The sequence below is a fragment of the Neopelma chrysocephalum genome, unplaced genomic scaffold (genome assembly GCF_003984885.1).
Source record: "Neopelma chrysocephalum unplaced genomic scaffold, ASM398488v2 Primary Assembly neopelma1_44, whole genome shotgun sequence".
NCBI classification, from domain to species: Eukaryota; Metazoa; Chordata; class Aves; order Passeriformes; family Pipridae; genus Neopelma; species Neopelma chrysocephalum.
In genome coordinates this window covers 22,411,087-22,428,804 of record NW_020897703.1, presented here as the reverse complement: position 1 = coordinate 22,428,804, position 17,718 = coordinate 22,411,087, and the positions used below count along the sequence as shown (strand labels likewise).

Genomic DNA, 17,718 nt, shown 5'->3' with positions numbered 1-17,718 from the left:
ACGTCATGTTCAAAACACACTAGGGAAGAAAAAAAATATTTCTTAACACTTTTCAATGCAAGTAACAGACAAAAAGAGTACATTTTATTTTTCAGGATAAGCTGCTTTTCTAAATTCATTTTTGTGGAGAGAAAAATATGATCATTGTCAACATTTGCAAAACAAATCCTCAAGGCAGCTATAAACTACTTAGACATCGACTTACAAAGGTCACTCAGAGATTTTTAGCTGCCTATGTATTCATTCATTCATGTCTGGCCCGTACAGATTATTCAGCCTTTTAAGTAAAGGGCAACATAGTTATGTATTTTTCTGCAAACAATTACTCCTGAGAGTTTTAAACTGAATAAAAACAGGAATAGAAAACACAAGTAGAAGCACAAAAGTGATTCCGATAAAAGTAAAGGATGGATCTTATGTTTGACTAGATGTCTGTACATATATGTCAACAAACACAAATAAATTCCTATCGAACATACAAACTTACAGAAAAGATTTGAAAAGTTACTTAAATGAGCATTTTGCAAGCAGCGATGCAAGTACTGTAATATATTAGCATAATGAATTGTGAGAACTAACAATCAAGCCCTGGGCAAAAACTTCACTGCTTTATATTTGCCCAGTCAGCTTTGAATTTCCTTATGAATGCTCAGACAATGGCAGTGAAAGCAGCCTATTTTGCAGGCAAAGCAGCTCTCTGTTACTGAATTCAGCAATTTACATAATAATAAAATAACACACAATCCTGGCACTGACAAGCTTTGGGTATTTTTGTTACAGATATCCGGTCTGATCTTTTTAATATATTTAGCAAAAGTTTCATACACACCCGCATAAATTTATTAAATTAAACACTTATCACGTGCTTGTCAATTTAAGGTTATAATTACCTCGGGGAACTACAAGCACGAATCTCTCAATTTAGTTTTGAATAGCATATGAAATGAAGAAAAGATGTGCAATTAAAGCTTATATTAGCTAAGCTATAATATCCTTCTGAACTGCACGGAAACTGTAATTTCTTTTGCTGTGTTGACTCCAAACTCAAAAAGATGACTAAACCTATTGCCTATCAGGTTAGCCCCTTGGACTTTCTTACATATGTAAATTTGGTCAATAAGTAAAACTGTCCTACAAATTAGCGGATGGACTCCCCAAATCTTTTCACTCAGAAAGATCAAATTGTTTAAGAAATAGCTTTTTGGACTGTAGAAAAGTATAACTTAAAATTATATAGCTTATATGAACTTCATGTCTACTACTTTCCCTCATAAATCTCAAATCTTGAATCAGTAACATCACCTGAAACCTTCAGAAGACTCTAATAGGGTTCGTATATTTTTCACAGTCAATGTCCTCATTCTTAAAAATCTCTTATTCTAGATATCTATATTGGGAGATTAAATTTCACTTTTAAGCTTCCAACAAGGAAAAAAAAACCCAAACAACCCCCCTAAAACTTACTGATGGAAGAGCAATATTTTTTCTGCTTGAGTATAAGTGCAAAATCATGAAACAAAACAGCCATAGTTGCACAACTAATGTACAAAACCACTTCCCCTCTTTTTAAGACTCATTTCTATGGTGACTTACACAAGAAATCAGGTAATAAATAAACAAATCCTAAGAACACTCAGGAAGTCTGTACAATTTAAGAGTAAAGGCATAAGAATATATAAAGAGACCATTTAAGAATTGTGCTTATTTCACTGTATCACTGCCATTCACTGAGTGTTTCTCATAAACTGACTTCAGTTGGAAATCTTGGAACAGAAGGAACCTGTCCCTGTGTGGCCTTTGTACAACAAAACTCTAATATGAGAAAAGACTCACAAGTGTTCCAGTTTTGAGAGTGCCTTGACATGAATAGGTTAAAAAGCCCACCAAAAAAGGAGATTTTATATTATTAGGTCAAATCGCTATTATATAACCCTCAAAGTTGAATAACTAGCTGGGGGTGAAATTATAACTATTGTAGCTTATTATGAAAAGTGTCATGTGCTATTTTACAAAACTTCAAAAATTTTGTATTCTATTTCCCTCCCCAAACTTACACATAGTTATTAAACTGAAAGTACAGTCCAAGTAAGGTTTTAAAATGTGTTTAAATACCTTCCCAGATTCATTTTTCTTGAGACACACCATTTGTTTACAAACATGTGATTATGTATGTGCTATTTTACAGTTCTCAAATGGTTTTGAAATCATTTGCACAATTTCCCTGCTAAAGGAGCTTATACAAAATTATGAGGGCACATCTGGCATTACATGTATAGCTATACATAAGAAGGTGATAATAAGGTGTATATTGCATCTTTATTCCTCCAATTCATCTCTACTCTAGACACAAGTTATTGAGCATTTTAAATCTTTGAACAACTCCATGTTTGTCTTACTTCTGAACCCAACACACAGTAACAGTTTTTATTTTGCCCACCATAGCATAAGAAGCTTACAGTATCAAGAATATTCAGCATAATTGGAAAAAGAAAAAAAAGCTTGCTACTGCCATCTTAAAAAAATAAAGATAAGCTCTGTAACAACGTACAAAACATACTAGCAACCTCCACTTGCTGGGGTGTCAAAAAGGTATCTTGGCTAAATAGTTTGTGAAGCTTGCTCACGCTTCTGTGCCTTAACAAAAAGCAACACTTCCAGACTTATATCACAAAACAACAGACTTCAATCTATCAAAAAAACAACTTTCGCTTCCACATTCAGACACTACAGCAAACCCACAGCTTGAGTGGGTGGGGGTCTTGAAATCCTGAACCTGGAGTATGTCAGATATAGGTCTTCAGTTCCGTTATCATTTAATTTTCACAACAAGACCTATGCTAGTACTCCCTAAACAACAGCCACCTTTTTATTATATTGCCTGGCTCTCCCTAACCCCAACATTTAACAGCAAATTCTTAAAGGCCAACATTTCTGACTTATTTTCAGAAGCCTTGCACGTTACCAGACAGTAGCACGGGAAGAAGAGGACTTACGGTGATGTTTCCAGTATGATGCTGTTGGCCTGGGTGGAAGATGGAGATCTGTGATTTACAAATACTTCACTCGGGGACGTGTGAACTACATGGTCCACTAAATGTCCAACTGATGAGGGTCGTAACCGGGCTCCTTCTTGAGTGAAGGCAGAGTTGCGACTAAGAGGGAAAGCAGAGCAGTGCAACATGACAAGAATATTACCCTTAATCTACATTTCTGACACCACCCACTAGAAAAGAATGCTTAAAAAATTATTTCCTCTCATTGTAAGCACATGTTCATATACATATTTTTATTAAATTATTAAGTTACTAAAATAATTAAGGTTTCACTGAAACAATTATGTTGTCAGATAACATGTTATATTTCATAATTTTATTTCTGAAAGTGTTCAAAAATTATTTTAATAAATGCTAAATGTCTACTTTTAAAATTTATTTATTTTTAATTAAAGAAGCCCGAAAGGAATATGTTCCAATCAACAGACTGACAGTCCAGCCAACAAGAAGAAAAATGGATTCCCAAGAAGACAAATCCTGGCTCTGTTCGTGTCAGAACTTGACCTGAATTCCTTAAGATGAACATTTTATCCCCTGCACCTTCTCCTACAAGAATCATAACCTTTACACTGAGAGTGTTATCATTTCTGTGACACAAAATTTTCCCATTTGAAAACCAGCACAGTGACACAGGCACCTCAAAAGTCTTTTAAAGATGCATGACTAAGTTTGTTATGCTTTAAGCATCATTATTACTAATTTTTTTCAGCAATTTTTAAATGCTACAGATATTTACAATAATAATCTTGTGAATAATATGCTGCAATGTCAAAGAATCTTCAATTTTTCTGGTTTATGCAACACAAAATTGGGTAATACCAATTCTTAAGCCAATTTCAGCACACTGAGAAAACTGGTCACCTTCCAAAAGAAATCAGGAATGTTTTTTCACTAGCTATAAACATAAAACAGAAAGCTCTGTCATGTGAACAGTGAACATTGAAGGGAAATGCAGAAAAATTGATAGGAATAAACCTGCAAGGATGCCCAATTAAGTAATTTCCTCCAATGTTTTAAGAAGTGATATTAAACCAAAATCAATTATTTTTAAAATATCACACAGATTTTATTATCGGGGTATTTTTTAGCCAAATTAATAATTTAGTTTTAGTTGTGCTTGAGAAAACTGAAGCTCTCAAGTTTAGGGTAGTGTGATACATCTTACATTTTTTTTCTAGGTTGACTGAGAAGCACCTAAAATTCACCCCTAAATAATTTCTTTTACCTGAAGCTAAATGTTCCAGAGAATCACTCGGCACAGAATTATTGAAGCTATTTGTCTCCATCAATCCTTTTATTACACAAGTAGGTCACTCACATTAGAGGCAGACAGTTACTTCTAGGAAGAGAAGATTTGGTGCTACTTACTGATTTGGGGTTCCAGGTGGAGATCGTGATGGCAGGCTCTGTGTTTCCAACCTATCATCCGACAGTGAGTTCCTACTCATTACTTCCCAGTCCATCCCACTCATTAATTTCCTTGCCAAGGGTTTACTGGGGGATCTAGAAGAAGAAAGTAAAATGACTAACCAAAAATTACATGATGTAAGAACAAAATTACACAAAATTCACCACAATTCAACTGATGTTCAATCATAGGAAACCAAACAATATGTAAGGCAGGAAATGTAATAATTCAACGCTATATTTACACAGGCAGTTCTGTATTTTCTCCATCTATTGTACTTCATTTTTTGTACTTTGAAAAGAATGCCAATGAAATAGTCACAAACTATGGTAGGCTGTGAGGGAGACAGGCAAGATGGAATATGAACTCACTAAACTTCACTAAACTTCTAATGCCTCAAAGACAATCTGACTCAAACAGAATAATCACTGAGAGGTCTCAAAAACAAAAACAAACAAAAAAACCCCTCTAGATAACACAACTATTTAGCCATCTCAGGAAAAATAAAGCAGTGAAAAAAATCAGTCCAAAAAAACTCTCAAAGACTTTAAAGAACTGAAAGTGGGGAATCATCAACATGGCAACCGAGCTACCAAATTTTGTTTACACATCAAGGATTTCCTTATGTGCTTTCTTCCAGAACATGATTGGTCACTTGTAAGGCAGATACAATAATACTATATAAACTTCCTTGTGAGTAAATGAACTTCATTTGGTTTTGTGCCAGAAATATCCTTCAGGTTAAAGGTTATTATCACCAATATTTTAAAAGGAATTGTATTTTTTACTTGTTGCCCTTTCTTGAAATTAAGGAAACATTTGCTTTCCATTCTCCAGTCATGCTAGGATGCCTACAATCTCCTGCTGTTTCTTTCACCTATTTCTTAAACACAAATAAAACCATACTTGCAATCTCTCATGAAATACTATAGTTCCCTTTTATACTGGAAATTATCAAATGAATCATCCAAGAACTGTGGTTGCTTTTTTTCTCAGCATCGCATTGGATGGATGGTTCAGTCATCCTGCAACTAAACATACCCAGACTTTTGCTGTTTGTTTTTTTAAAACTAGAGTTCTTCAGCTAACAAAAAAAATACTTTTTAACAGCCTTTTATGTCTTGTATATTTTGTGTTACTGGGTTTTTACTTTACTTCTACTACTTTGATGGTGCTCTATAGTTCAAATTTCTCCTCTGTCATTACTTAACCCTCTCTTGTTCCAGTGATACTTCAGCATTAATTCAGCAGTGATACTCCAGCATTTCATTTCCATTTGCCTTCATATTGTGTCACTGTACTCTCTAGGTTTGCACAATGAGGTGAAAACGTATTACTGTATCAGCAGTCTAGCTCCATACACCCAGATCACAAAATAATTTCTGCCTTTACTGTCCTTGGGACACACGGTAATTGTTCTTTATCTTCATCATTATCACCTTACTGATTTACTGGAAGTGCAACTCCAGAAAGAAGGAACTTTGAGAAATTGAGGAACTACTTGCACACAAATTACATTTTCTGAAAATGAGAAACTTGGTTACAATATATGTTTTTGCTTCTGATGGAACTTAAAACTCAATGCAAGCCATCACCTTGAGCAGACTGTCCTCAATATTACCAAAAACGTCTACAACAATAACCAGCCAAGCATTATATTGAATAATCTACCTTCACATGCAGAAATACATAAGATGGCAACACTGTTTGATACTAAAGGAGTGGTAGTCTGTGTGTGGAGGGTTTATTTTTATCTTTACCTCACCAAGCAGTTCTGAACGTGTATTGCATTCTGCTTTGCTGCTCTAAAGACTTACTGAATAACAGCTGACAAATTTCAGACAAGTGAGATGGGCTACTCTAAATACTGCTGTTTCTGGTGTTACTCCACTTGAGGAAAAAATCTAGTAGTATATTGAGGGAAAATATCAGTTATTTAATTACTCAAGAGAAATATATCTGGTCTCTTAGCATGCTTCACGGTATTTAGGGAGTATTAATTTGATTCAAAAAGTAATTAGCTTGATATCATCACTTAAACCAACATTCCAATTTCTGTAATTTGCTTCAAATGTAAGCAACTCCAACCACGTAGGTATTTTGCTTCCCAAACACGTAAATGTGAGAAGTTCTGAACAGGTAACCAGCAGAAGAAACCAGCGGAATTGACAGGCATGTCTAGTTCTATCCTTTCCCTATTCTTTTGTTAGTCAAAGCCATGATTAGCTGGACCCTCCTGACAGCAGGTTTGCAGCCAGCAGATCAGCACCAAGAGCCAGCTCTGCCAAGAGGTAGATTCTACTAATCAAAGAAAGGGAAAAATGCACAGGACCATAATACATCCAAGGCTAAATGAGGTAAGTACAGGGCTGCAGATACAGGATTTTCTGACAGACATATAACCAGTGTAAAAGCAACAAGCGGAATACAGGAACGTTGGTGATGAGCTTTTTTTAATACACAACAACAGTAAAAGTGCACCATCGTTCCCTTCTTCTCTGTAATAAATTACACAGAAGTGTAATACTGTGTAATAAATTACACAGAAGTATATAGGATGGAGGGAAAGTCCAAGTTTTCCCAAAAATTACATTTTTGACTGCTTCAAAAAACCCCACTCATTGTATCTTAAGTCATAGTTTGTAACCTTGTTTATGCAAACTTCCTCATCAAACGAACACAACTCTAAAATAAGCAAAGCATCACCTTCTTCCCTCTTACAACACACAATGTCAATAAAACTCACCTTTTACAGTGGATAGAGTCTGATCCTTCAGAAATAATACCTTACTACCATGATAAACAGCTGCAGCATTTATTAGCAAAGGCTTCTTTCGATTATTTTATTAACAGCTCTAACCTCAGAGTCCCACCCACTCTTGTTTGTTGCCTCAATTTCCTGTCTTTGCAGAAATTTCAAAGAAAAAATTACCACACTGCAGCACTGAACTTCTTAGTGCTGTGGCTTTTTGATTTTGGTTCTCCTGTCAACGCTTCTAAATCTAACAATAAGTTATTTTTTTATTAACATTTAAGATATGCTGTGAAATATTCCTAAAAATTTCTCCTGTATCACTAATTTCTTACAATGTTAAAATAATTTTCTCATGCCAGAGTGCAGCTGAGGACATGAGAGGGGGGAAGTAAGATTTAAAAAACTTTGAAATGCTTTGATAAATGTTGAAATTCTAAATTCCACCTTTGCTCAGCCTGGATGCTTCTATTGCACCCAGCACAGGAAACTGACAGGTAACAGAATAAGCCATTTTCAGATTTAATTTTTGGTGTATATGCAGAGACATTCCTAAAAAAAGTTGGAAGCAGTCCCATCTATTTGAGCTGGGACAGAAATGGAAAACTTTACCTGCCCCCCAAATCAGAAACAGTCTTCTGAGCTGTAATGGTACAGCAAATATAAAAAAACATTCCCCCAACTGAGTAGCAGGGATGAAATTACATAATGCAACTAAAAAAATGCACGACATTATAATTAGCTCAGCTACAGCACATAAAAGTTTTTGAAGACAGAATTTGTTTGGCACCCCACAGCCGAAGGGCTAAACTCTCGGAGGAGTTGGGAGAGAACAAGGGTGTTGTTTGGGAATACAGGTGGGAATCTTTAAAATCATTTTTGTCCCTAAAAGAAATATAACCTGGAGCCACAGCCTTGCTTTGTATTTTGACAAGGAGTACAGGGAACACATTTCTCAGCAAAACTGGCAACTACTGCTTCAGACCAAGAGACTGACACTATATACAAATCTGCAAAGAACATCACAAATGACATGTGCAATTTAAAGCACCTCAGAAATTATTTAAATAACCTGAATAAGTGCACAGTTGAAGCAAGACTGAACCTTGAGAAACAAGAGATTGCAACTTAATGATAAGGAGTTTGCAAATACAAGTGACTGACACCCACTCACTGTCACACAATGTGCACAAAGTACCTTCCCTCAGCCCTGGAGCAGACCAGCGGAACTGAACAGAAATAGAGCATTTTGCAGCCCTTTAAGAATTCTCTCAATTCGTTACTTCATTGAACCTTTTTTACACTTATTATCTACTTCTATTAAGTTTCTGGGAATTCTTATGGGGTTTTGTGGGTTGTGAATATCCTGCAACAAATGAGGCCAAGATGAAAATGATTAAAAAAAAGTCCAAAACCTAAATAACTACAGCAACAGTCTTCCAAATGCTGAATATGGTGCTGCATAAAGATTAAGAAGACTAAGAAAAGTGGACCTCTCAGAGTTATTTTCTTACTATGAAATGATTCAAAGGTTTGCTTAGATAGTATTTGCTCAAATAAAGTAGTTTCTAATTAGATACTGTTAAGAAAACTGAGTGTAAACCCGGATAACTCCACAAAAAAATCCTGAAAATATTTCTTTTAGTCGATCTTAAATAATGCTTCTGATGTAATAATAATAATAAAAGCAATTATTTAATTTTTTTTTATGTGCCCACTTAATTCTCATGAAAGACCTGACTGTACCTTGTTTTATAACTAACAGCAACCAACACCTGGCAGAACTTCCAGGAGCTACCAAAACAAGCTCACTGCTTGAGAGCTTAAAAAGCTGTTCAACACCACCATGACTTTGTCTGAGAAAGACACACCAAGAAAGAGAAAGACAAGTTCCAGGAACAAAACCCACATTTTACCTGGAAAATCTTAAAAAGCAGAATTCATTCTCTATATGAGTACAAAAAGGATAACATCTACTCAGCACTTCAACTTGAAATGTAAATGTTTAGAAGACAAAGAACTGAAGATAATGTTCTTAGATTAAACTTCTTGAACCACACGGTGTTCTAGAAATGTCTTCTATTTCAAGCTTTTTCGCTCTTGAAAAGACCAAAGGTCTTTAAAATGGAAAATGCATTAATTTTGCACTGTGATGAGGAGGACAGAGGAAGAAGCAGCTGATATATTAAAAGCCTTCCACGGTGTATTTGTTACAATATGCCATTAATTTCAGTTCGCTGATGTACCCACATATACCTCAGACATTTATCAGCCATCAACATTTCTAGGAAACTCAAAACGCGTGGATGAATGTTCTATTCTTGATTCAAAAAGCAACAGCGGAAAATAAAATTACTGAGGACGGAAGAACCAAGTATTTCATTAACTAGAAAAGGCCAAGAAGATTCATGAAAACCAGAGCAGTTGTAGCCATGGCTTTCCATTTTATTGACTTTATCAATTTTATCCAACTATATATGACAAAATACAAGTGACCTCAGCAGCACTTGTTTGGTTTAGCTGCAAAGGGAAGAGTGCCATCTACTGCATAAGAGTTTCTGAAGGGATAAAAATACTCCTCAAAACCAAGTATCGGCTCTTCTCCATCCTAGTGACTTGTGGGGAATCACCAAGTTCAGAGTGCAACAAGAAAAATAGTTTTTAACTGATTTACAACTCTAATTTAGAGAAACAAAACTTGGCTGTCAGAGTGTTGAGTCTCCTGAGTACCACAAAAGTTGCCCCAAGTAAAAATCTAACCAGATTCCCAAAGTAAATTAAATAGAGTAAAAAATAATTTTACACAGAAAAAATTGGTTTTATAAAATCTAGCTGTTGAACCAACATGTTGCAGCACTTCTGTGCCCCAGTTCTTCTGATATGTAGCTGCCTATCTATGGTATGGCCCAGCTAAAAACCCAAATCATATTACAATACACAGGGAAAAAGAAGGGGGGGGTGGTTGGAAGGGTGGAGACAGGGCTGGAAATCAAGGCAGAATTCAGCAATGCTCTGAAAAATAGTGTTTGCAGGCTCTTGGAAAGGTTGCTGGGCTTATTACTAAAGCCTGCAAGCATAAATTTTAACACTAGAGTTCCTTAAGGGACAACTATGCAAAAAGACATCTCCGATCTCCGCAAAAGTAGAAGCATAAAAAAGGAACAAAACATGCCCCCTCCCCATAAAGATTCTGTTAATGATCAGAGCAGACTGCCTGATGGATGTAACAGCCATTGACTTTTGAATGCTGTATCATAATTTCTGAAGGAAGAACTAAAACCACCCCTTCACTGTTTTATTGTAATCACTAAACTCCTCAGGAGTCTGAAACGCAATTAAGTCATATATTCTTGATTAGCCAACTACCCCGTGACCAAATACCTTCAGTAGCAGCTCACTCCCAGTCAACTTTTTAATGGAAAAATACCTCATAGGGACTATAGCGATAAAGCTACTCTCACCAGACACTCACTATACCTTATTCTAAAGGAAATACACATGTATAGTTGTAGGTTGTTATTGCAGCTAAAATATACCCATTAACTCAATATTTTAATATTTAGTGTTTTAATAGCAAGAGACCATTCTTTGCAATAAAGACAGTACAAAACCGGCTAATACATGTAACAGCAAACTACACAGACTGAAGGCTATTCTGAATTTTGAAGATATTTAAAGTACTTACCTTGCAAATACCCTGTCTTTGTTTGCTCTTTCTTTACCATACTGCACAGATTGGACCTCTGTTCTCCCACTGGAAAACAAAACAAAATCAAACCACTGAATCCACCACAATTAAAGAACAATTTCTTGTTTAAAATTGAACCATCTCAATAGAAAAAGCCTAAATTTTGTTTTCAGTCATGCTTAAGCAATTGCACTAGCTTCAGTACAGTGTAACCTTAGAAAGCATTTGGTAGAAGTGTAGGTCTTGTTTCCAATTAATTTTAAAAGTAACAAAGCTAGTTTTGCTTTTTATCTGAAGCAATAAGAAATTTCTCATTGGATCTTTGCATAACACTTAACACTATAACATTTCCTGTTATAGCCACTATCAAAAACTTAAAGCATCTCCTTCATACTCCTAAACTACCCCTTGAATTGCTAATAACTTATTTGCTATTTAGTTCAGCAAAATATCACAAAGAAATTAAATAATAAGCACATCAGGATTGTATTCTTCTATGCAACTTGTCAAAACCAAGATTAGATCTTGGAACTTGCTGACTTTTCATGCAAGACCAGATGTCTTGTGTCAAATCAAAGATTCTTTATACTATTTCATAATTTCTCTTTTAGAAAAAAAAAACTACAATTTTTTTTGAGTGTCTATCAGCAGTTAAAAATTGATGACAAGATACCAGCAACACTCCTTCTTGCAGCCACTTTCCTATTAATAACTTCAGATCAAGGCACAGAGTCCCTTACATGGACATTTACACTATGAAATCAAAGAATAATTATGTATTTTCACATTCATATTACAGAACTACTGGATGTGTGAAGAGCTGAGAAACAGGCCAACTAAAATCTCACAAAATTCAGTGAAGGGAAATGCAAAGACCCACATCTGAGGAGGAATGAGTGGCTGGAAAGCAGATTTACCCAACACAACTGAGACCACATCTGGAGCACTGTGTGGACTTCCAGGGTCCCCCAAGTCAAGCACAGGGCCACAAGGACTACTAAGAGTCTGGAGCATCTGACGTATTAGGAGAGGCTGAGAGAGCTGGGACTGTTCAGCCTCAGGAAGAGAAGGTTCAGGATGATTAAATGAGTGTGTATAAATGCCAGAAGGGGAAAGTAAAAAATACAGCCAGATGCTTTTTAAGGGAGCCCAGAGAAAGTCCCAGAGGCAATGGGCACAAACAGAAATATGAGGTATCCAACTTAATCAGGGCCTGTGGCGAGGATGGGGCAACAAAACATCATCATCATAACCCACCAAAACAAAACAAAATGAAATTTTTACTGTGAAGACAGTCTAACACCAGACCAGGTTGCTCAGAGATGCTGCAGAATTTCCGTCCTTAATAATAACCACAATGATTCAGATTCAAAATCTTTATAGAAATTAAAAGGTTTTCACTACAGCAACATTGAACCACATCTCAAACACTGTTCAGGATCATAGAATGCTCTTTCTCAAATGGTTACTGTGAGTGCTGGTCAAAAAACCAGATGCTATAAACAGTTAGCCACTGAATTACTTTCCTCTTTATACATTTAGGCAATTCACAAGTGTGACAGAAATAGCCTGTTATTGTGTTTTCTAGCTTTTCATCATCTCCCTTTGTACATCACAGACACTGCTGCCATTCTAGATGGATGATTAGTAGTAGCTGTTATTCTCTATTTCAGTCCCAATTTAAACCATTGGCATCCTGCATTACTTGCAAAGACAGTTAACTCAGTCATTGAACTGAGATAAATTTCTTAAACAAAAAGCATAAAACAGCAAAATCCAACACCACCCACTTCAGCATTACTCCAGCATTATGGGGATTATAGTTATTCCAGAGTCATTCTGTGCACTTCCAAGCTGTTTGCCTGGACTGTTAAGTTCATCCTTAAAAGTTATTGAATTAATTTCATCCTTATTTTCTAAAGTTCTGGTTTTGATGTATGCCTTTTGTCTTTACCTAGCTCCTGTTTGTATACATTGAGCTTAAGTGGTTTTTACTTGTACAAGCTTCTTTTCAGTGATTTCTATTCGATCTTTATTTAGGTCTGTTTTGTTGCTGTTGCTGCAAACAGTATCTGAGATTCAACAGGTTTCATCAAAAACACCAGGTCAAAGACTTTGAAGTTTTGAGACAACATTTTTAAGATAAACAATAACCCAGCAGGTAAGCAGGCCAAGTAATGCAGCCTGAGAGACAATATCAGAGTACTAGTGCAATAACAACCACTAATAATACAATAATGATATTTTCAAGCTATCTTAGAAAATTACTGACACTTGAAGCTTAGGCCAACAGGGAAGGGGAACAGTTGCAGGATTCAAAAGCTACTTGAATTATGGCACCTTTTAATACAGATTCTAAATAATTTCTTATGTTTACTGATGAGCTGCCTATTCTCTCATATTATTTCCCACATATTTCAAATCAGCACTTACCAGTACCGGAACTTGGAACCCAAAGTGAAATAATGTGCAAAAAAGTTCTTCTGAGGAGGGAGTGGTCTGTCCAAACGGAAGAATGTGTGATGTTCAACACAAGCTTTCCACAAATTCTTACATGCTCGGTAATTCACCATATTGAATCCCAGTAATGTTTCTCTAGATTCATGCTAAAAAATGAGAAAAATATATTTCAGATAAACATTATTCCAAGTTACTTTTGAAACTAATATAAATATTTTTGGCTTGGGGATATTTTTTTAAAATCATGCTTTTTGAAGTGGTTCTCTAATTTTACATTAACTTCATGTACAACAAACCCTTTGAAAATACCTTTACATTTTCTTTAAAGAATTTTTATGTTCCCTTGGGGTTTTTTTTAAAAGAGTCTGCTCAAAGGTTAACAGTCTGTTTTGTGATATTGAAACAAGTCTAGATAGGAAGAAATGGTCCCAAAAGGTAGGACCCAAACTACATTAAAAAAAATCCTGTGATTTGAGAGTTCAAAGACAACATGCCTCTCTGTTTCAAAATTACTATAGTTAAGATCAGCAATTGTCATGCACATGTGGCACTCAGAGACTGGGAACATGTATTGATCTCAAGAGCAAGAGATGTGTCTACTTACAGGTGATTAATTAGGTTCCTGGTAAATTCAAGAAGCAAAATGGCAAAGCAAGCTCAGCTATTCTGCCTGTTGAGCTTGATTACAGCCTTTGTAAGTCAGGAAACATCTGATTATGTTCAATCTTCTTTCTCTTTACACACCTTAACTGATTTCACTAAGTAGTAAACTTCTTTTCCAAGTTAAACTTTTGTTGGCCTGCTCATCTTTAAATCTGCTGAGATACCAAGGCACAGACCTACAACTCTTCCCCTAGTGTTATATTCAGAAAGTCACAACCAATGGCTAAGAATGACACTGTATTTTCAGCCACATGATGAATTCAGGGTAAAATAAAATGGATTTAAAAAGTAAACAGTGAAATCTGAGTACTTATTGATGAAATTCAAGAAATTATATTTAAGAAACTAAAAACTGGCATTTTAATTCAATTTAGAAACATTACTCGTATTTCTGTTCTTAATTTCCAAGTATTGCCAACTGTTGCCTGTATTTTCTAGACATGTTAACATAGGTATTTAAATATTGCAAGTCAGAAACAAGGTAACAGAAATTAAGTCCGTTACCTATGCATTTATAAAAAGCTTTGTCAACAATGTAAAAGTACAAAATAAACAAGATAAATTACTACTCTGCAAGAGAGCAACTATGCAAAATTATGGACTGCCCTCATCTGGATCCAGTAAAGGACAAACCAGCTAAGATTTTAGAGTCCAACAAGAAGTTCTTATGATATAGCAAATTTTCATATTCTGTCAGCCTTTTAAACAGCTGGAAAAGAGAATTTGACAAGAGAATATGAGCTGATGATAATGCATTTTAATGTCATTCAAAACTTTATCATTATGGGTTGGAGAAAAAAAAAATATCCTGCTGTTTCTCCTAGTTTGTATTCCAAAAAACAAATCTTGATCTTGATCTGAATCTCAAGCCACCATCTGATCACTAGATTAGACATGAAGCATGAAGGAGGAGCTGGTATGGCAGGATGAGAAGGAGCTGCAGCTACATCAACTTAATTGTAATGCGAAACAGCACTTTCACAGGAACTTGGTGTGCTAGAGCTTTAAAGGTACCTTAACAATAGTTCTATTCATAGCTTTTAAGGCTTTCATTGCAGTGCAGAGGGAACGGAATCTCAAACCCAACTTCTTCATCTCAATTACTGCCAGAAAACATTGTTTAAGGTAAAGAATAATATAGGATATTGCTTCCTAAATGCACCCATCCTTTCCCTATTCACTGCTGCAGGTTCTATAATATCCAAATGTAACTCAGGCACTTGAAATTCATCTTTGCTGATGATTCTGGGGTGCAAGATTTGGTTCTACTGCTGGATTTAGAATAAGATTGCCTCTGTATTGCCTGAAAATACTAGGCTTGAATCTATGTGGCCTCAGCAAAAGGCCCCAAGGCAGCACTTCCAATGTCCACAATACTTCAGCCAAAAGCACATAAAGTAACAGGACAGTCACACTGCAGCCTATGGAATGTTTTTACAGCACAAGGCTCCAGGAAGATGTAGAATGTTCTATGGTATGACAGTGACATACAAGCGTTTCAGGGATTTTCAGGCATCTCAGGTCTGCTGAGAGCAGTGTTAGAAGACTATCTCAGGGAGTCACAGCTGGATTCTGCTCCAAAATTATTATCTTACTAATTCTGTCCTGTTAGAGGGAGGAAAACAGGCTTCTTGCTACGGAGGGGAAGAATGAAGCAGCTGGGATGCAATACTTGGAGTTCAAGCACAAAACTACAAGTAAAGACAAACAGGGATAGGGTAAAGTCAAGTCCAAGTCATCTTTGTGGTTCCTTTTATTAAAAAGACAAACAAAAAAAAAAAGCAGGCTAGATATCAGTGCCCCCTTTCACACAGAACAGCTCAGTGCTTGAACACATTTCTTGGGTGGGACCATTCATTCAATCCCACCTTTGCCTGACCTGAAACAGAGACCTCAGAGCAGATCTCACTGCTGAGGAGAGAAACCAGGTTGAAAAACTTATTCTCTAGTAAGTCTTTTTCACTTTGGCTAAACAATCCCAGAAGAAAGCATGAATTCCCTACCCCATCTCAGAGAAACAAAGAGACTTGTGCTTTTTAAGTGGCAGATGCTGCACAGGCTCAATATATTCCACAAATAGTGGGCAAAAGCCCTGTGAAAGCTTAAATGCAACACAGATTCTGACAGCAGTATTTGCTCTTCACAAAAAAACGCAACAGCAGAAACTTTGATAGGATTAGGCAGCAATCAATTAGGCATCTAATGAACATCAGTGTTACTTAAGATCACTGTGTGTGCTCGGGCAGATAAGCTCATGTATCACCTTGTGATTTTAGACCAAGTTCTTTCTGAGAGTCAGCCAAAAAAAAGTCAGAAAAAATTCAAAGCACAAACTGCAGATACATAACCTATCATTAAAAAAGATAAAATCAATTATTTTGCCCACTCAGTTAAACCAGGTCTTGGTCATGGACAAAACCTGTAATATGTTTTGTTCCAGACTCAAGTAATTTTCCAGGGGACATCTGGTCTCTAAAAGCACAAAAGAACATGCTGAACAGCTTATTTGGCTGTCACAGGATCAAGACCACTAAAACATGCTGGATGGCATTAAGAGCTTGATGCTGATTATTGATTTTACAACACCCAAGGATGCAACTAACTAAAACCAGAGAAGTTTAGGGAAACATCTATAAAAACAAAACTACTGAATTATTCACAAAGAGATGCAAAGCATGTAAGGGAAGCAGCATATGGAACACATGGAACAAACAAAGAGATGGTGGAAAAACCTACCACTGAAGTTATAGCTCAGGGGGTTTCTAATGTTGGGTGAAGAAGTCCTACATGTAACATTCTTTTCCCCCACAATCTCATGAAGAAATAATAGAAAGAAAATCTGCTCCACTGGATGCACACTCCAGCTATGTGATTGTTAGAATGATCAACCAGCTTCCATTCAAGATTATATTATACTGCAAGTAGAAAATGACTTTGACATTAAATTGCTTCATCTCACTTCAAGTGATTTATTTAAACACAGATATAATCTAATAAGAGTAGGCAAATAATTCTTTACTTATGTTGATGCCTTTAAGCAATGCCAAGTCAGGGAATAAATCTAGTAGGCGATTAAAAGATAAGGCACTTGCACTTTTGAGGACAGTTGCAATTAAAAGCTCTCAACACTCATTAGCAGTATTTGAAATACTGCTATTTAGGACTACTTTAAAGCCTGTGTAGCTCAGCTGGGAAAAAATAAAACAGTGGAAAATTCCTTTCCCAAGTCAACTAACTTCATATTCTATAGCACGTCAGCTTTGCATCCAAATAAAAACAGTTACTCAGATGTACAATTTGTTATATATTTACATACAAGTTTGAAACACATCATCAGCATACCATGAATGTACTTCCACTGCCATATCGTAAATCGGTGATTTAAAATATGCACTCAAAGCACTAGGCAAGAGATATTTTACATACCAAATGTGCAATCACAGAGTCACTTCACCTAGTTTCTGCTGCCTTAAGAGAGTCATTTAGGCTCCCTTTATTGTTAATGGGAGTGAAAGCAAAAGAAAGCATATACCACCAGAGAGCAACTTAATCCATCCTAAAAAGTACTTCCAATTCATGCAAGATGTTCCGGCCTTTGCACCTTTGTGTCTGATTACTACAGAGGAAGTCTAATGATTTTCTTTGGTGAGCTAATTATCATGAAACTGAAAATATGTTCTTTTAATCTAACTGA

General features: G+C 36.0%; 1 protein-coding gene across 1 annotated transcript in view; it reads right to left on the bottom strand.

The window, feature by feature from the left end:
• PTPN4 (protein tyrosine phosphatase, non-receptor type 4) overlaps window positions 1-17,718 on the bottom strand; it is a 113,052-nt gene that overhangs the window by 26,932 nt on the left and 68,402 nt on the right. Inside the window, exons 12-15 of the mRNA XM_027678930.1 lie at window positions 13,335-13,507; window positions 10,899-10,967; window positions 4,422-4,556; window positions 2,994-3,152 (exon numbers count right to left, since the gene is read on the bottom strand). Of these exons, the coding sequence (XP_027534731.1) occupies window positions 2,994-3,152; window positions 4,422-4,556; window positions 10,899-10,967; window positions 13,335-13,507 (536 nt within the window). The remainder of the gene's footprint in view (window positions 1-2,993; window positions 3,153-4,421; window positions 4,557-10,898; window positions 10,968-13,334; window positions 13,508-17,718) is intronic.